Source organism: Periophthalmus magnuspinnatus, chromosome 13 (genome assembly GCF_009829125.3).
Source record: "Periophthalmus magnuspinnatus isolate fPerMag1 chromosome 13, fPerMag1.2.pri, whole genome shotgun sequence".
Taxonomy (NCBI): domain Eukaryota; kingdom Metazoa; phylum Chordata; class Actinopteri; order Gobiiformes; family Gobiidae; genus Periophthalmus; species Periophthalmus magnuspinnatus.
Genome location: NC_047138.1, coordinates 838711 through 859860, shown reverse-complemented (window position 1 = coordinate 859860; position 21150 = coordinate 838711). Strand labels below are relative to the sequence as shown.

Below are 21150 nucleotides of genomic sequence, written 5' to 3'. Positions count from 1 at the left end.
TTCGCCTGACGCTGGTCTCTGCCTCCTCTTCCTCTTTCTGTGCGATAAGAGAGAACATCTGCGGTTCAGAGCCTGTAGTGAGCGAGCGCTAATTAGTGCAGAAGATGATTTTATTATTTGGATTGGTTGGTTCAAAGGGGAGGGAGGCAGGTGAGCGGACGGAGCCCACAGCTGTACTTAAACCGGTCAAACGGAACCGCAGACGAGGAAGAGGAGAGCGGGTCAGAGCGGAGAGGAGGTGAGAGAAACGACGCAGAGATGTGCCAGACGGGACGAGTAAAGAGGGAGTAAAAGTGAAAGTGTGGGCAGGATCTGGTGAATGTGAGTGAATGAGTTAGAAAAAGTCTCATTCACTGAACACATTTAAAACCAACACATTTAAACAAAACGGGAATTTACAGTTGCTCCTCGCTATATCACGTTTCATATTTCACGATCTCGCTTTTTCACGTTTTTTGTTTTTTTATGCAATTTTACATGTTTTTTTCCAGAGTATGAACGTGCATTGTGTCGTGCGTCCTGATTGGCTGTTGGACTGTAGACCATTGTGTCGTGCGTCCTGATTGGCTGTTGGACTGTAGACCATTGTGTCGTGCGTCCTGATTGGCTGTTGAACTGTAGACCATTGTGTCGTGCGTCCTGATTGGCTGTTGGACTGTAGACCATTGTGTCGTGCGTCCTGATTGGCTGTTGGACTGTAGACCATTGTGTCGTGCGTCCTGATTGGCTGTTGAACTGTAGACCATTGTGTCGTGCGTCCTGATTGGCTGTTGGACTGTAGACCATTGTGTCGTGCGTCCTGATTGGCTGTTGGACTGTAGACCATTGTGTCGTGCGTCCTGATTGGCTGTTGGACTGTAGACCATTGTGTCGTGCGTCCTGATTGGCTGTTGGACTGTAGACCATTGTGTCGTGCGTCCTGATTGGCTGTTGGACTGTAGACCATTGTCCATCAGTCTCCTCCGTGCCGTGTCTCCTGTCCAGTACAGAATGTGTTCGGACAAATTTACATAAACGTTGGATCTCAGTGTGACTCTGAAGTGCTGTACGTTTGCGATTTGTTTTCTCCTCGACAAAACCCACAATGTCGATGAAACGTTCTGCACCGACAAAGACGCCTACGAAGGTTTGAACTTTGAGAGAGTTTAAACGAGAGAGAAATGTGAGAAAATGTTAACGCCTGTGTGAGAAAAGTGTATAAAGTGTGTGGTGAGGGGTTTTACAGACAAAAACATAGAGAATAATATAAAAATAAAGCTGATTCTTTGTGGGTTATTTTTAGATGGTAAACCACAATGGATCTACACTGGAAACACATCGCCCCTGGTTCATAATAATGTGCCGTAGTATCATGTAGATTGAGTTATGCCAGCGACTTCTGTGAATAATAAAAACTGCAAAAAAAAAACTGCAAAAAATATTTATATCACAGCGTCTCGGCTTCACTTCACAGCTCAGTTTTCTTTTTTTTTTTTTTACTAAAACAATCCCAGATCCTTTACAAAGAGCAAAGACACATGACATTTGTAAAGATTTAACACAGTGACATACTACGGCTCAAAGGTCAGCTCTATCCGCTCTACGCTCTACTGCTTCTACAGAAATGAGCGAGGTGTGGTCAGACACATCACCGAGACAAAACGCACGGGACGATTCTGCTGCGTTTTTATCAAAGACACAAGTGCACCATGTTATAAACTGAAGAAAACCAGCTGTGTTTATCCTGATCCAGTCACAGATCGATCAGTGTGACAGTTTCAGCTTTAGTCCTGTCACCAACGGGATCAATATCCAGTGTGGTGGTGTAGGGGGCGCTGTAGATGCACTGAATGCTCCAGAGTTTCAGAGCTCAGAGACAGACTGACCCCTCGTCTCCTGGTGCTGTGTCTGACCACACCTTTGACCAACAGTCGATTTGTACCTGTTTGGACTGAACATGTTGGACGTCCACATGATGCATGTGCAGTGAGGACGCAAGACATGTTTAAGATGGACAGAGAGACAAAGACACAGAGACAAGGGGAGAGAGACAGAGACAGAGAGAGAGCTGAAGGACATGTGCAGTGAGGACGCAAAACATGTTTAAGATGGACAGACACAGAGACAGAGAGACAGAGAGAGAGAGAGACAGAGAGAGAGATGAAGGACATGTACAGTGAGGACGCAAGACATGTTTAAGATGGACAGAGAGACAAAGAGACAGAGACAGAGAGACAGAGAGAGAGAGAGACAGAGAGAGAGATGAAGGACATGTACAGTGAGGACGCAAAACATGTTTAAGATGGACAGACACAGAGACAGAGAGACAGAGAGAGAGAGAGACAGAGAGAGAGATGAAGGACATGTACAGTGAGGACGCAAGACATGTTTAAGATGGACAGAGAGACAAAGAGACAGAGACAGAGAGACAGAGAGAGAGAGAGACAGAGAGAGAGATGAAGGACATGTACAGTGAGGACGCAAAACATGTTTAAGATGGACAGACACAGAGACAGAGAGACAGAGAGAGAGAGAGACAGAGAGAGAGATGAAGGACATGTACAGTGAGGACGCAAGACATGTTTAAGATGGACAGAGAGACAAAGAGACAGAGACAGAGAGACAGAGAGAGAGAGAGACAGAGAGAGAGATGAAGGACATGTACAGTGAGGACGCAAGACATGTTTAAGATGGACAGACAGAGAGACAAAGAGACAGAGAGACAGAGAGAGAGAGAGAGAGCTGAAGGACATGTACAGTGAGGACGAAAAACATGTTTAAGATGAACAGAGAGACAAAGAGACAGAGAGAGACAAAGAGACAGAGAGAGAGACAGAGAGAGAGCTGAAGGACATGTACAGTGAGGACGCAAGACATGTTTAAGATGAGAAGAAGGAAATGAGGAGAGACAGAGAGAAAGAGAGAGAAAGAGAAGAGAGAGAGAGCGAGACAGAGAGAAAGAGCAGAAAGAAATGAGAGAAGAGAGAGACAGTGAGAGACAGAGAGGGGGAGAGAGAGCATATGGAAATGAGGGAAGATGTAAAACTTAAGGTAGTTATTTTTATATTATTATAAGACATTCTCAGAGGTCAAAATGCTGTGATCCACCAGGTGATGTCATGAGGTGGGACCATTTTCTCCATGAGTTGGTCCTTTTTTTTGTTTTTTTGGGGGGGGACTTCCTTCACTGTTCAAAGTGCCTAAGCTTCAAACTATAGGACTGCAGCAGTGAACGACAGGGGAGCTACCACATTTTGAGCTACGATGAGTCTGGACAACTCAGAGAGAGAGACAGAGAAATACAGAGACATAGAAAGATAAAGGGAGAGACAGAGACAGATGAGACCTGGGCCAGTCCTGCTCTACACTTGATTTAAATCTGGTAGTAAATCTTTTCTGTGGTACTTGGTGTGAAAGAGCCACACATTTATCTCCACGACCCTCCACACTCCACACCGTCCAGTCGAGTTGGACGGGACCTGGACGGACCCGGGGACGTACCTGCTCGGGCTGGTTGGCGTTGGACAGCGGGATGACCATCCAGATGATGTTGAGGTTGTTGAGTGCGGCGCTGGTGGTGAAAGAGCAGGGCAGGACGGCAGCTTGGCCCCGAGCCACCTGCACGCTGCTCTGGGACACGGTCACGTCCAGGGCCCCCACAAACACTGCAGAGAGAGGAGAGAGGGAGAGGGGGATGAGAGCGCTGCAGCGGAGGACAGGGACAAACTGATAACTGACCAAGGAGACATGTCCTGATGGACCTGAGATGAACTGTAATTAGTGCGATGCAGCTCTGGACCATTTAAAATGAGGAAAACAGGTAAAGTGTTTAGTTTTTCAGTGTTTTTAAAGAAAAGACGGATCGTACTGGAGGTGGAAGATCTATTTAAAAATGTATAATGACACAACTGTCGTTTTGGAGATATGCAAAATTTGAAAATCAACTATATCGTCCATAATTAAACAATAAAGTGCCAATATTTACATTACCAAACTATCAGACACTGAACGCTACACGGTTCAAACTCGGTCTCAGTTTGTGCTTCGTGCGTCATCTTTTTCTTTTTCTTACCGTTAAATTTAACTTTTTTTTGTTTTGAAATCCAAACTGCTTTCAGCGTCTCCCGTCTGCTCGCACATATTTTGAGACGCCACTTGAAACGCAAAACATTGTAGACAACCAAATGAAACCTTATCCGACGTGTCAAAATGAAAATATACGCTTTATTTCCACATCGCTACAAACACTTTAAACGACGAGCTGCGATAAAGCGAGAAAAACAGTCAAAATAACGACACAATTACACCAACGTTCAGCAGAAAAATGTCAAGTCTCAGTCATATTAATTGCACTTATTTTAAATACAAAAACATGATACTGTCAGCTGTCAATTGCACCAAAATAAGCTTTATAATCCAAGTGTTTGAAGGTTTCTGGGCAGCCAAACAAACACGACTCAAACTGCGGAGGATCACATGAAATATGCAGAGGTTTAATGTGAAAACACGACCGAGCGTCTCCCGAGAACATCACGTCCTCAAACTCTGCGGCCAAACATCCTCAAAACCTTATACCAGCGGCCACAGGGGGCGCTAGTGGCAAAAACTAGCACAAAAAAAATGGTGTTGTGTCCTTAGGCAAAGCACTTCACACACATTACCTAGAACGAAACGAGTGTTCGTGTGTGAGGGCTGGAGGTGGTTGGAGCGGCCGAAGACACATATTTGCAGCCTCACTTCTGTCGGTCTGTCCTGGGGCAGCTGTGGCTAGAATAGTATTTTATGAATGAATGAATAACGCAGTGTAAAGCATCTCCGAGTGTCCAAAAAGTGCGATATAAACCCGACAACCGAGGATTCTCACACTGTTTGGACATTTTGTAAAGAACTGGAACGTCAATCTTTGTTCTGCTTTTGTTTTTTTCTATATTTTTCTTTTCTTTTTTTTTCTCTTTTTTTTTTTTGCAAAGATATTGTCGTCGGAGCTTCTTCCTAAAGTACCAAGAGAGTAACTGTCAGAAATACTAACAGTTAATACACTTCATAAATAAATGCAAGCTCAAGTGTGTGTGTATTATTTATTTATTTTCAGTGGATCTGTCACTTGAGGCGTGTCCAGAGGGAAACACGGACACACAGGAAGAACATGCAAACTCCACGCACACGTATCCACATTTTATCCACAAATCCTCCGATCTTAATGAAGCGAGGAGGATCTTAACGACTGTGGCAACGACGACGAGGTAAATAAATCATCAAATCACTTCTGAAGGTCTGAATAAACCCATAAGTCACTAAACGCTCACGTGTGTCATTTTAATGTCAATAAATAAAACGGCAAAGTCGATCCAAACTGTTTTAAAACGAGGCGACAAACACGTTCGTCAAAGTTTTTATTTCTCGTAGCGTTCTGATTGGCTGCGCTGTTCTAAAGACAAAAATGATGCAAAAGTTGTGAGAAATAAACAGATACGACACATTTACATACCTCCTACTGTGGTTTAAAAATCAAGAGTAAAATCAGCTGTATTTAATTAAAATCAAGAGTAAAATCAGCTGTATTTAATTCAAATCAAGAGTAAAATCAGCTGTATTTAATTAAAATCAAGAGTAAAATCAGCTGTATTTAATTCAAATCAAGAGTAAAATCAGCTGTATTTAATTCAAATCAAGAGTAAAATCAGCTGTATTTAATTCAGTTCATGTTTATTTATCCAACACATTTAAAATAACTTAAGCTGCCCAAAGTGCGTCACGTAAAAATCAACAAAAAACAAATATACAGATGTTTTTTCTTTCCTTTTCAAGAAAAAAAATGTGAATTGCGCTTTAAGCATACTTGGTAAATGAGCTCAAAATAAATAAATAAATGAAATACCACACATAGGAAAAGAAGAAAACACAAAATCTTGACTAGTTAGTGTTAAATACCAGGGAAAAGAGGTGGGTTTTCAGTCTAAAACTGCGTTAAAGCCTGAGAGGATCTGACAGGCAGAGGGCGCTGTTGTGTCGACCGGGCGCTGCCACAGAAAAGTCTCCGTCACTTCTGATCTCGAGCTTCGCGTTAACGGCTTATCACTTCATATTCTCGCTTTTTCTCGTCTTAAACCAGTTCCTGTTTATAAACGTATCGTGCTACATGACAAACCCACACCTCTGAAGACCCCCCACGCCGCTGAAGACCCGCCCACACCTCTGAAGACCCGCCCACACCTCTGAAGACCCGCCCACGCCGCTGAAGACCCGCCCACGCCGCTGAAGGCCCGCCCACCTCATCTGGACACAGCTGTCAGGTACAACAGACTCACAGAGACAAATGCGTCCATGCTGTATCCTATTTCGAGACCAGCTAAAGACATTACGCTTCAAATTAAGTTAGATCTTCCCCCACGAGCATGTATCGCTGTCCAAAAAGCGCGGTGGGAAGTCTCCTTATCGGACCGTGGTGAGGCGGACGCTGGCACTGATGTGATTAGCCGTAATTGATCATGTCCTGTGAATCGTCCTTGTTAGCGATAATGTCGGACGATGGTCATGCCACAAACAGCAGCCCCCGTGACCACGCGTTTGTCATCTGGCGTCGAGGCAAATGTCACACACTCACAATCAGAAGGTACAGACGAGTGTAACGCAGGACGAGAGGGAGGAGAGTAACGCGTCGTGGTTTGGAGGTAAAGTCAGTGCGTGTGTGAGGTAATCCTGAGCTTGAATAAATACGTAAGTACGACACAAAATCAACAATATCAGATTAAAGTGTGTTAAATACTGTTGAATCTCCTGGTTTCCATTTGTTATTTGTTATTTCTTTGTCTAGAATGTTCCATAGAGGCATTAAACGTGTCTATTTTCACTATAAACTGTATAAAGAAGTGACTGAGTGAGTGTGACGTCGCCACAGCGTTCAGAGCAGGTGTCATAGCAACGAAACAGCCAATCAGGAGCGAGGATGCTGAAGGTAACGCCCCTTTCCACCTGCACCTCTGGTTTAGCAGGAGCAGGAGGCGTAACGAGGCTGACAATCTAACAGGAGCGACCTCGGGGACAGAAGGACCTGATTTGTCTGTTTTTAATGTTCAGATCTTGATTTACAGACACAATAGTGAAATAAAAACCCCAGGATCATGTAGAGGGTTAATACGAACATTTAAGACCAGAATGAGTCTGAAGCAGCAGAGACAGAGAGAGGACAGAGGGGACACAGAGGGGACACAGAGAGGACACAGAGAGGACACAGAGGGTGAACTGGAGCCAGAGTCGATGGAGCAGGAAGTGCGTCCATGATCACTTCCTGTTTGTAGCGCCTCACTCATTATAAGAATGTATGTTTTTTAAGGTACAGACCTTCCAGATCAACTAAATACAAGACAGATCAGATTAATGCCAAGCTGTGGAACATTCCAAACAAAACAACAGCATGTTCCTGAGACAAGTCAGTCACTTAAATTGTCCTCTTTTCCTCTGACATACTCTGTATCATACTGTTGCTCCGTATCAGCCCAAAACCTGCTGGACCTCCTCCCTCTCCTCCCTCTCCTCATGCTCTCCTCCCCTCTTCTCTCCTCCCTCTCTCCTCCTCCTCTCCTCTCCTTTCACTCTCCTCCCTCTCCTCCCTCTCCTCCCGCTCTCCCCCTCTCTCCTCACCTTTCACTCTCCTCCCTCTCCTCATGCTCTCCTCCCCTCTTCTCTCCTCCCTCTCTCCTCCTCCTCTCCTCTCCTTTCACTCTCCTCCCTCTCTCCTCACGCTCTCCTCCCTCTCTCCTCTCTCCCCCCTCTCTCCTCCCCTCTTCTCTCCTCCCTCTCTCCTCCTCCTCTCCTCTCCTTTCACTCTCCCCCTTCTCTCCTCACGCTCTCCTCCCTCTCCCCCCTCTCTCCTCTCCTCCCTCTCTCCCTCCCTCTCTCCCTCCCTCTCTCTCCTCCCTTTCTCTGTTTATCAGACACATACATTTACCCAGAATGCATTGTGTTGTTTGAAATGCTCCATAATAAATCTTTATATCCGGGCTGTCGTGTTGTATTAGTTTAAACTAAATGTGCGTCTTATGAATGATGATGTTGTGTGTTTGTCAAACGCACTTTAAACCAAAAAGGAACTGACAAATAAAAACAAAATGCTCTAAACCAAAGGAGCAAAGAGGTCGTGGGTTTGATTCTTAAACGATTCTCAGAGTTTGTTTCAATGTCCAAAGGCGTCGTAAAGTTGGAGAGTTTATGAATCTGAACCCTGTGATCGTCTTTAAATGAATCTATGTCTTTAACTCTGTGGTGAAAAGGATTATGCACAACTGAGTTAAAACAAAGTGCCTGAGAAAAACACGTGGCCTATTTGAGTAAATCCAAATAGTTTCTTAACATATTTCTTATTTTTTGAGACAAGCCTAAGCCCTTTTCTGACGTGTGACAGATACAAAATAATCTAAACCAACAATATCAACAGATTAAAGTAGTTTTTCTTTTGGAATGGAAGTTATATTATGCAAAACTGACTCTTTAACCCACGTTCTCACACTGTAACCTCCTCAGAAACAGACGTGGAGCTGTGTTTAGTTTAATTTACACTTTATTATTAATCTGGATCGAGGTTTATTATATTATAATTTAGATCAGAAACAGCATAATATGGGCCTTTAACTGCTGTCCACTTTGTTATCGGGATAAACGTTCTCCTATTACCACCTTAAACATCATAAAGTAAAGAAATATCAAACGTGTTATAAGAGAAATAGAGTCAGATTGTGCATTTTAGCCTGTGCCAGTCCACAGTTCACAGGAAAGACGACTTGTCACTTATAAAACTCAATTTTCCGTGTATTTAAATAATAACGCCGCCTGTATAATCCCGCCCTCACACATAAACCGCACAGTTGAGATGTGGCTCTGCGTCTGCACTGCCTCAGTCCAGTTAATGACCTGACCATTAGCCCTCATGACGTCCATAAACACGGCGTCCTTATAAAGACGCTGCTTTAATCTCATCTCCATCCTCTGCCCACAACGTGCACTTCCTCAGGGCCATCCATCTGCGTTCTTATTGGAGGATTAACAGTAAAAAAAAAGATGGAAGTCGTGAGACGTTTTCTCCCTAACGACGTCGCGTCTGTGCGGCTGCTCAACGTCCAGGGAAAACGAGCGAAGAGCAGAAGGAACGTGGAAGAACTTTATCAGCTCACGTGGAGTTTCAACTGTTTTTGCCGTTCGCCACCAGTCAGAAGGTTTGCAGTTTGTTCCTGATGCTCCACCCGCCTTGTCTCCGTCAGGTCTGTCACGATAACAAACGTTTAAGTGTGACGAGCTGACGGAGTAAATAAATAGACAATTAACGATAATATTGAAACAAAAGCAGATTTAAACCACACAAAACTATTCTAGATGAGTAATATTGTTAAAAATCATGATAAACAGCAGGATGAGACACTTTAACACTTAGTTTGCGTCTGTAATTGTCCATGAAAAAGATATTTACAAACTTCTACGGCTTGTATATTATATAAAAGCAAAGAAAATGACTAAAAATGTCCCAATTGTTACGACCAGCTCTTTTAGGATCAGGGAAGTAACAAAACCAACCTGGAAAATTGGTAAAATAAAGAAGTAATTGAATGAACAGGGTAAACTAAAACAAAAGGGAGATCAAATATTTAAACAAAAGGTAACGTGCAGTTTAAAACTAAAGAGACAAAGGTTAAGTTTAATTAAGAGACAAAATCTTGACAAACACAGAGTCAGTCCTGAGTCACTTCACATTATGGACGTGACAAAAGAGACAAAGAAAAAGTGACAAATGATAAATACTGACCCCAAAAAATATTGTTCCAGCTTCATAAACTGAACATTAAGTCGATATTGACCTTATCCTGCCCCGCCCACTTTGTCCTCTTATCCTGCCCCGCCCACTTTGTCCTCTAAACGCTCCAAACTGCACTTTCCGTGGACTCGTCCCATTTAAGCACAATCCGACTCATTTCAATGAAGAATTTAAGAAAGTTATTCCACTAAAATCTGATATAAAGTTGGTTGATTTGTGTAAAATGTTCATCGTTCAAGTCGACACTGCGGCGATTCTCTGGACACTTTAAAATGACTCTGTAGTCGCTAAAGAAATTATTTTCTTTAAAAATCAGCAGCTCCATGCAAAATATTACAACCCCGAAACAACTTAATACAACGTCCGGTGAATATTATTAATCGAGACCAAACTCCAGTGAATCATCTGTAAACGCCGACGAGGGTCTTTAATATTTTTGGCTTAATCAGGTTTTGATCTGATTTAGAACCACGTCAAAACTGTGACTGAAGTGGAGCTAAACCTGAAACTAAACCAGGACTAGAACAGGGTCAAAGGTCAAATCTACTTTACCATTTAAAACTGGATTCAAAACGAGGACGAGTGTGAGTTTAGTCCTGATAATCTCACCCTAACTGCCTCATAACTGGCGTATCACTGGTAAAATAAAGGTTTTGCACATGTTTTTTTCTAAATTTTAAGACACACACAGACATCACTTTGAAAGAACAGTTTCTTAGCTCACACGGGGCGAACACAGAAACTCGTTTGGCGGTAATGAAGATGGAAGGAGCGTCTTTTCGCCCGTGAGGCTTGTTCTAGCGTCTCTCTGAGGTCTACAACAGCTGGAGGGTCCATTCCAAAGCACTGAATCAGGAGCCCGCCGCACGCTCCGCCCGTAAAAAACCTCCTACGGCCCAATATTTTACAAACTTGCACTTTCTTCCCTCGACTGACGGACATACTGCGTGAAAATATATGCACAGCGCGGGGGACACATGCCCACCCGGCCAGCGACACCGCCCACCGTCCCTCGCAGCTCTGACTCAAAAGCGATCGAGCATGTGTACGGCGGCCCTTAAGGGACACGTCTAAGGAGAGCTATGAGATGGCTCGACAGCTTACCGACCTAAAGAGGAGCGCGCGGTTGCTTGGCGTTGCCTCATCGTTGCGCGCTTGTTCTGCCAAAGCTGCGAGCGTGTCCGGTAGTCAAGCACTCCTCCAGAAAGCGCGCTGTTAAGGGTTTGATACGCGAGCGCTCAGTGGTAAGCCGCCTCTGTCACATGTGGACGCGCAGATAACATTTCCATAGCCCACAGTGTTCAAAGACAACGCTAAGAGAGACGAGAGAACGCTAAAGGCGGACGAGGGCGGTTTAACGCCGCAATAGGACCACGAGGGCGTCGCGAATGCTCAGTGTTACCTGCAGAGAAGACGAGCGAGAACTGATGTTTAAATACGACTGTCAGTTACTTTGTGCAGGATGTGACGCTAAAAAATGACTACACACTGTACAGAGAAGGACCGAACGAGAGGATGGACAGAACGAGAGGATGGACCGAACGAGAGGATGGACCGAACGAGAGGATGGACCGAACGAGAGGATGGACCGAACGAGAGGATGGACCGAACGAGAGGATGGACCGAACAAGAGGATGGACCGAACGAGAGGATGGACAGAACGAGAGGATGGACCGAACGAGAGGATGGACAGAACGAGAGGATGGACCGAACGAGAGGATGGACCGAACGAGAGGATGGACCGAACGAGAGGATGGACCGAACGAGAGGATGGACAGAACGAGAGGATGGACCGAACGAGAGGATGGACAGAACGAGAGGATGGACCGAACGAGAGGATGGCGCAATATTATATTTGAGTGAGATGATTTTTGTGAGAAAACATCAGGATTTAAAATGGTTCACGGGAAATGAAACGGTCAAACGGCGTTTTTATACAGCGATTTACCACCTTCAACACTCAACACGTTTTACAACAATGGACCACACACATTCACACACAGAGACACACACAGAGACACACACAGAGACACACACAGAGACACACACAGAGACACACACACAGAGACACACACAGAGACACACACAAAGACACACACAGAGACACACACCAGAGCACAGAGACACACAGAGACACACACCAGAGACACACACAGAGACACACACAGAGACACACACAGAGACACACACAGAGACACACACAAAGACACACACAGAGACACACACCAGAGCACAGAGACACACAGAGACACACACCAGAGACACACAGAGACACACACCAGAGACACACACAGAGACACACACAGAGACACACACAGAGACACACACAGAGACACACACACACAGAGACACACACAAAGACACACACCAGAGCACAGAGACACACAGAGACACACAGACACACACAGAGACACACAGACACACACAGAGACACACACCAGAGCACACAGAGACACACAGAGACACACACAGAGACACACACCAGAGCACACAGAGACACACAGAGACACACACAGAGACACACACCAGAGCACACAGAGACACTGTTTTTCTCATTGCTGTGACATTAACAGAGTTTGACAAAATGGAAGATTTTTTTTTCTATAACTTGTACTACTTGGGTTTTGTGATGTCACTTGTTGCCAGGCAGAAAAACAAGCCATGTAATAACTTTGATCAGCAATTTTAGTTTTTATCAGTTAGTTATGTCTTAAAACTGCGCTCGAGCAGGTAAATATTATCACACCATGTTGTCATTTCACTCAGATAAGGTTTAACGTAGTAAACAGATTTAGTAATCACTCAGAGCGGGACTTGAACCACTAACCATCAGATCTGTGGACAAACATTATCAACCGGAGCTAACGCAGCAGATACTTCACTTTCTTTCATTTCTGTCGTCAAATAGATCACCTTTCCTCCAGGTAAACCGCCTTGAGAACTAAAAACATGACGATCGATAAAGTAAATTTAACATAAACCAGATTAAATGAACAAAAAGAACAAAAAAACTTGACTTATCACAATTATTAACTGAATAATCTTGACAATCCTGATCAAAGTTGTGTAGAATGTGTCTAAACCCGGACTGAAGCAGGTCTGAAGTCATTTATTCTGGACTAAAACCAGATCCAGAGTAAAACTAAAGGTCAAAGGTGAAGCTGTGGCTCTTTTTCTGACTCTTAAACAGTAAAACTCTGGTTAATTCGCCGCAGATCCAGAGCGACAGTCTCATTTCCACACTCTGAGGTCCGATTTATGACATATTTATACACAGAGAGAGAGGAAGCAGAACCGTTTTAGTTCTGATACGTGGAAACAAACATTGGTACAGCCACGTGTCGGTTGTGGGTTTAACCGTCTCTAAAAACTCGTCCTGCAGAACGACCCGTCTGCCCGGAGGCTCAGATGAATCATGTATAATGTAAATGTCCATCTCTCACAGTCCGACCGCGACCAGCTCTGCTATTTTTTGGTCGACAAACATCTCGCTCTGACCGTGCGCCCGGAGCAGCCCCGAGGCCGGTCTGACCGACAGCAAACGGGACGTCCCACGTGTCCATGTGGGTCCAAACCGTCCGCCGCTCGCTGTTATCGGCCGATACATGACAGGTACGAGAGACGCGGGGCTTAAAATGCGCCCGGCGAGAGGAGAGAGGCGTGAGCTCGTCCCAGCGGGGGTCACGGACGACTGTAACGAGGAGAAGGAAGTGATTTATGGAAACACTTTAACATTCACTGAGTTGGAATCTTTGGACACGGGATGAACAGGAGAGGAAGTGTCACCGATACTGGATATGATTTGAAGTTATGAGAAGATTTATCGCAAATATTTATGTATCAGCACTGACGGAGGTGCCAAAAATATAAACTCTCATATGTTTTTTTTAATAGTTTGTTTATATTTTAGCTCATCTGCAGCTTCACGTTTTTAACTGGCGAATGGAAAATAAACTAACGTGAACATTTATCTGTTTTTAGATGAGTTCAAACTGCGGCGGAGCAAAGATAATCAAACCAACGTCAAATTATTAAAGGTTTTCGATGCATTTTAATACAAAAGTCGTCACTATCAGTACTGACGTTACTTGCCGTAGTATTATTTGTTATTTACCGTAGTATTATTTGGATTCGTGTCAAAACCAGATCCACAGCTGTTACGCATCACTAATGACGAGCTCAAAGCAAATACAGGTCTTTCCTTCTCATTTTGAATCAGTTTTTAGATTCTTTAAACACATTTTACAGACACGCCCACAGCTTAAAGACGACATAATTTAGAGGGAAGACTGTTTTATTTCTAGATTTCATAAAACTGTGCAGGTTTAGGCTGAGAAAATGTGCAAATTATGAACACAATGTTTTAACTAAACCAGGACGAGGGGCTTTTTTTTACTCTCACACGCCTGAGATACTGTCCTGAAGAAGTCGGACTGCAGATGGCGCTGTCGTCCTGCCTGCAACGGGAGGAAGACAGCGCCAAAACCAGCTCACGTCATGTGACCGGTCTGAGGAAGAGCGCGAACGAGCAGTGAAAAAACAAAACACAAAACAAACTAAACCGTGGTCTGAAAAAATCATCTATTAAAACAAATGATCAGACAAACACTTTATAAAAACTACACTTCACTTAGTTATTCTTCATCGTTCTTAGTAAAGAACGATGAAATACTGTGTGTAATTCAGAATGAACCAACAGTTTTTAAAAATGATTCAGGCTTAGTAACTATTTCATTAAATCCAAACCCAAACAGCCCTTAATTAAATATTGAGACTGAATCATTCTTAAAGGTTTTATATTACGCAAAACTGACTCTTCTGAGCTTTTAGCGACGTTAGATCATTATTTCCTCCTCAAAAACAGACCTGGAGTTGTGTTTCGTTCGAGTAATGTGTGAATGAAACTGTCTCAAACGCTCTGTTCCACCTTGTGATGTCACGAAGTGGTAGTTTCCAAGTGAACATCTCCTTTTACTTTTAGTTCAGTCGAGATAAGAGACAACTCCAGGACTGAAATGATCCAAATGATTCTATAAATGAAGGTGTGTGGAGTTTAAAAACACAGCGGAGCACTTCCTGTATCACCACACGATGACATCACGAGGTGGAACAGAGTGTTTTCGGTTTGAGAGAAGAAGAGTTTGTGCGTTAAACGTGTGTGAATGAAACAAAACACAGCTCCAGGTCTGTTTGTGACGAAGAAACGACATAAAAACAGATCAGAAAACAGCGTAAAATGAGCCTTTAATAAACCGTCTGTTCATTCTAAATTATATCTTTCTTTATGCTTTATTAAGGCTGTAAAGAGCGTAGTTATTACAAAGTGTTCTACATCTGAAATACACGTCCTTATTACTCCTTTACTTTCGAGGAATATCTGAACCCATACTCCGCTTTAATCCTTTTTTCCCTCTGTTTTATTTCACCCATAAAACCCGCAGCTTGATTTTTCCTGATACGTTCCCTTCCCGGAGCCCCTCGGCAAAGACCTGCATCCTGGTCGTATTACACGGCTCCTGCGAAGATTCATGCGTCGCCTTGTTGGGTGGGACGCGGAGGAAGAGCAGATGAAGAGAGAGAACAGGCGGAGGATACACTCGCGGGGAGAAAGGATGTTTCCAAGGAGGCCCTAATTGATTAAGTCACCTCAGGCAAGGCTCGCGGTGTTCTTATACAGTGAAAGGTAGCACCATCCTTCCTCCTCCTCCTCCTCCTCCTCCTCCTCCTCCTCCCGCCTCACACAGCCAAGTGTCAAAACTACTCCTGATTAATGCATGAGATACACCTCGACGCAAGTATAGGGAAAAATGTGTCAGTCAGGCTAAGGTGCAGGCGGCGAGGAAACCGAACTAATGCAGAGCGAACGCAACACTTCCACACAGACGGAGACGATCGGGGCGGTGTCATTTGCATCCACTGTTTTTTTATTCATAGCGTTGTACTTTTATTTAGGTTTCAAACAGATGCGGGATGTGACACGGCTCTGGCACCGCTCCGCTGGTGGGCCGGGACGTGCAGACACTATGATCCACCTGGTGAAAATAAGGGATTGATGACGATGAGACAGAGAAATGACTAAGTGGAGGGATCAGTTCGTACTGGTGGGTTCCAAAATAGACGTATGGTAGAGAGTCTTTTTCTCTCTTTTCTCAGATCTCCATGTTTCAGCCGGTGGAGGGTTCGAGGAGCTGTGGGGAAGCAGCTTCTCGTCGTTACAATGACCAGTTTCCTTCACATTATTCAGCCCGTGCACATAATACTGCACATGGAGATCGGTTTGTCACACCTCCATTTTACTTCATTCCAAAATAAATCAATTTACGTTTTAAAATTTGCCAAAAAACCTGGGTTCAGTGGTGAAACGTGACGACGTAAAAGTAGAAAAGCTCTGCACTTGACACACTTTACGTATCTATAAACTGTGGATAATTTGACTTTTGCGTAACTATATTTGAGAGAAGTATCTGTACTTTTCACTCTTCTACATTTTCAACAGGACTGAGACGTAAAAGTATTTGTGTGATTGTGTGAGACCTGCAGAAAAGGCTGAGGGTTTATTTAACACGTTCATAGTTTGAGCAAAAAATATACAAATAAACAGCTGGAAAAAAAACACTGATTCAGTTCAAATCTTTATCAAAATCAGCACATTTGAAGCTTTATTATATCTGAAAATCTGTGTTTACTTTTTAACGTTTTTAAATGGCACTGTAAAGGAAATTTCAATATCATGTTGATTGATTATTTTACCTATTTGTGTCATTCAGGGTCTGACATTTGGGGGAGATGCTGTTGGACCAAATTCTTGCAAGAAATTAACTCTTCGTCTTTGCTTCAACATTCGTCAGAGCCTAAAAAAGGAGTCTTATTTCCACAACAGACACTTTTATGTGATATTTTTGCTGTGGTATCTGTACTTAGGGTTCGTGTTTACATGCACACACATGTATTCAAACACTACAGAGTGATAAATGTGTTTCCCAGTGGTGACGTAGGAGTTAATGAGGCTGTTCTTTGGATCTTTACTTGTTTATATTGTTTAATCTATATCTGTTTTGCACGGTTTCAACAAAGATGGTGCCAATAATCTTTCTTTCTTTTTTTAGTTGTCAGGGACCGTGTACAAATTCATTAATCTTACAAAAGAAAATAATTTGTACCAGATTTACCTACTGCTAAAATAACTTTATTTCAGTCCAAGGCTAAAAATGTTGATTGCAGACAAATAAATATCATTGTTTTTGAATCAAAGTGACTTATTTTCACTTTATCCACTTTCACTGCAGATCACAAAACTGTCCTACAAACTCTCCACCACATTTCAAAGGATAAATGTGAACGTTCTGTGATGATATTTGCCACACGCTCAGTAGAAAATGCCATAACAAATTATATCTTAAGGACTTTCTGCACAAAGCCTTAGCTCACAAACGGCCCCTTTAAGTCTCTAAATGCCACAATTAACTTCCCCGGTGCTCGCCAAGACGACAGTTGGCCGGTCCTCTGCGTGATAACCACCTTTAGTCCGCTACAGCTCCTCTAAGACGCGAGACGAGAAGAAGGGAACGAGATCGAGCGGAAAAGAGACTCTTTCTGCTTTGGGCACAACAGTTGGCCGAACCTCGCATGTCGAATCTGCCTCTGAAATATTCTTTGGACCCACATGGCGCCCGTGATCGCCTAAGCCTCTTCTTAACGTGGGAATGTGAGATTAATTGAGTGAAAAGCGCAGTCGTGGAGTCGAACAGAAGCGCCCGCTCACGAGTTCCTGCCTGACACCTGTGCCCGAGCGGAGAGGGAACACGGGGGGACGCTTATTTTACACGAGACCCGACGGCGCCACTGTCCCGAGCAGAACGGAGAGGTACCAGGGGCAGATACGAGGCCGTCAGGGTGGGTGTTTATGTGCGGAGGAACTCAGGTGGTGTGCGCAGATGCTAAACGGCTACGCTAGGAGATGTGTTCAAAGAGAGGTAAAAATAGAGCCACAAGCCAAGTTTATGTGCACTCCTAAAGTTTGTGAACACGCATGAACGGAGAGACGGGACGTGACCGGAGAGACGGGACGTGACCGGAGAGACGGGACGGGACCGGAGAGACGGGACGGGACCGGAGGTGACGATTAAACAAGTGTTCAGTCAGAGGTTAAAGATTTAGGGAGGAAAATATGATCCAAAAACATGAAGTGACACGAGAGTAACAGCCTCAGAGTCTGTGGAATATAAAGACGGAAAGAAGAGAGGAAGGGCATCCAGCTTTAAATCACAAATCACTAAATAACAAAACATAACAGTCTTGTTTCAGTTACTGCACAGGTTTAAGCAGAGTGTCGTCTTGAACTGGAATTTTGAGGACATAAGGAGCAATTCTGTAAATATAGTTGATTAAAAATGAAAAACGTCCTAAAAAGCGTCATTTTTTATCTTTGTGGGAAATTTTAGAGTCAATCCATATATTTTCATACAAATAATTCAACTGTAGATTAAGACGTTAAAGCAGCTTTTTTGTTGGACTGAAATGGCAAAATACTGCAGCTCTACGCTCCACCCAGAGCCCTGAGGTCAGAGGTCAGAGGTCAGCTGACCCGCTTCTGCTTCTGTGCCCAAAGCCTCAAGACCAGAGGTGACAGAGCCTTTTCTGAGGCCGTGCCCAGACTTCAGAGCAGCCGAACTCTGCCTGTCAGGTCCTCTGTCTTTAACACAGTTTAAGACGAGACTGAAAACTCACCTCTTCTCCCTGGTATTTAATTCTATTTGGACAGACAGGTGTTTTATTCGTCTATGTCTGTGTGTTGTACTTTCTGTGTTTCACCCAAAGAACAACACCCTGAGCCACAAAGTAATGTGTCTACTGGAGAAACTAAACACCGCTCCATAAGAGAATGAACCAACATCGAGAGAGAGAGCAGCTCAGGACACAGTCTGCTGTTCATCTACATAAGAGAAAGAACCAACACAGAGAGAGCAGCTCAGGACCACAGTCTGCTGTTCATCTCCATCTCAAAGACACAGACCACTCCTTTGAAGAGAGTGAGGTTCAGATCTGAGCCACAGAAAAGAAATGGTATGAGAGGAGAGTTAAAGAAGTGATTTTTGTTTCCAGTTTCAGTGTCGTTAGCGCCTCCTTCAGACAAATATAAGGCAGTGTCCAGCAGTAATCTGACCAGCACTGAAGAAGCGGCTTTTGTGTGACTCTGCGCAGCTTAAGTTGTATTTTAAATGTGTTCTGTAAATAAAAATAAACTGAACTTTGTCAATATTCCTCACCACGCCGCAGCTTTACCACATGACGAGCTGTAAAACTACACATTTAGTTCAACCAATTGGAAAACGTTTGACACATCTGTTAGATAAAGTATGATCTTTACGAGTGATCCTCCGCTGCAGCTGTGTAACTGAGTGTAAATGTGTGTGCTTTTGTGCCATTGTGTTAAGTTTGCATCATAAAGTACCATTTCTTTACAGTTAGACTTTATGTTTAATCATTTGAAAATAAATCTGTGCTAAAACAGGGAATGACATGAAAAGAAGAGCAAACAAAGACGTCTGTGAACAGTTCTCTGCAGAGACCGGTGCAGAAATGTCACCATTAATATTTAACGACGGGACAAAGTGCTGCCCACGAACAGATCAACAAACTTTAAACAAATACGATGAAACTTTCCTAGTGGCAGAGGTTATTACACCTGTTTGTGTCCACTGTGCTGTTCTGCTTAATATAAACTCACCAAGACAAGCAGACGACATCAACAAGCCACGTTACAGCTCAGATCTATGGAAAGGCAAGCCTGCTCACTGAACGAATGCATGTTTTTCAGTGAATATTTGAGCAATAAAGAGCTTTTTATTCACAATTATAACCTACTTTTAAAATATTTTGAATCATTTCTACATTTAAGCTGTAGTCTTTTTATATTTCCATCCATACATCCATGTTTTTCCTCTTATCAGTCTAAACAGGGACTTCCCCCACCCCAGACACGTCCTCCAGCTCCTCTGGTGGGACCCCAAGAGACACAGTCCCTCCAGTGTGTCCTGAGTCGTCCCCGCGGCCTCCTCCCGGTGTAACGTGCCCATAATAAATAAAATAATAAATAATAAAACCACCTGTAATTAAATAAATGCAAGATATATATGTTTAATGCCATACTGTGGGACATTCTGAGCATCCTCATGGAGACCAGCAGCTTTAACGCCCTCTACACTCTGGCTCAAAGCTGTACAAATGTAATATTTTCTAAAATCTGACCACACTTTTGGCCTCATGTCCTTTTGCTCCTCTGACAAACTCTTGGCCAATGAAAACGCTTCATCCTCCTCATCCTCTCATCCCGAGCCCCGCCCCTTACAGTTGACCTATTAGCCACAGCGGCCAACTCGCTAACAGGGCCTACTAGCCTAGCCTACATCACTAATGCTCTGCCGTGAAGTACAGTCTGACACGAGGCTTATTGCTTTCATAAGCCACTACTACAGTACAGTCTCAGCCTGCGGTCTGTCAGTGTGATCCACATCTACACAATGTCGTTTTGTAATGAAAAAAACTGTTATAAGACAAACATATTGATAATACGCTTAGAATACAGCAAATAGAGTAGCTTCTCATGTATTATCTGGTATAATTTGAGACTTTTTGTGACCTTATTACAACATATTAATCTAATTTTGACTAAAGAACCTTCCCAAAATAAAAGCACTTTGAGGTGATTCAGCTCTAACTGTAAACTGTTCATTTTGTTTTGCTCCCTCCACTTTTCTGACGACTATAATCTCTCTGTGTGATGGTCAGAGCTCGTCATCAGAATAATAAATACTGGAATGAGATACTTTCAGAATAAATCACTTTAGTCACTATTTTTCCCCAGCAGAATACAACAAGCAAATTAACTTTCTAAAATATCTGTGTATAATCCTCCAGTCGTCCAGGTGTGAGCCACAGTGAAAGAAAAAAATAATTCTGTCAACTGGACATAAAAAGTTCTAAAATACTTACACACTGGCTATATTGTTTATGCTACGTGAAGTACGCTGTATGCTTTATGTTTTATACTACATGCTACATACTACATGCTACACGCTCGGTGCATATGCTGCAGAGCTGAGCAGGGCTGAGCCGGGCTGTGTGCAGTGGCTGAGTGTAAGGTTAAAGTAGGCCATTGCCCCGATGCAGAGATAAGCCTGGGCACTGGAAGAATACGGCTAAAGCAGATGGCGACGCACATACATCCCCCTCATACACACACACGCACGCACACACGGACGCACGCACACACACACACGCACGCACACAGAGTCCAATACACACGCACCGTTCACTACACACCAAGTACTAACGTCATCACAACGGGCTCCCTGCATGTTTACAAAAAA

General features: G+C 43.5%; 1 protein-coding gene across 1 annotated transcript in view; it reads right to left on the bottom strand.

The window, feature by feature from the left end:
- The window catches only part of igsf11 (immunoglobulin superfamily member 11), a 207726-nt gene that overhangs the window by 28843 nt on the left and 157733 nt on the right, over positions 1-21150 (bottom strand). The window contains exon 3 of the mRNA XM_055226133.1: positions 3481-3644. Coding sequence (XP_055082108.1) covers positions 3481-3644 — 164 coding nt within the window. The remainder of the gene's footprint in view (positions 1-3480; positions 3645-21150) is intronic.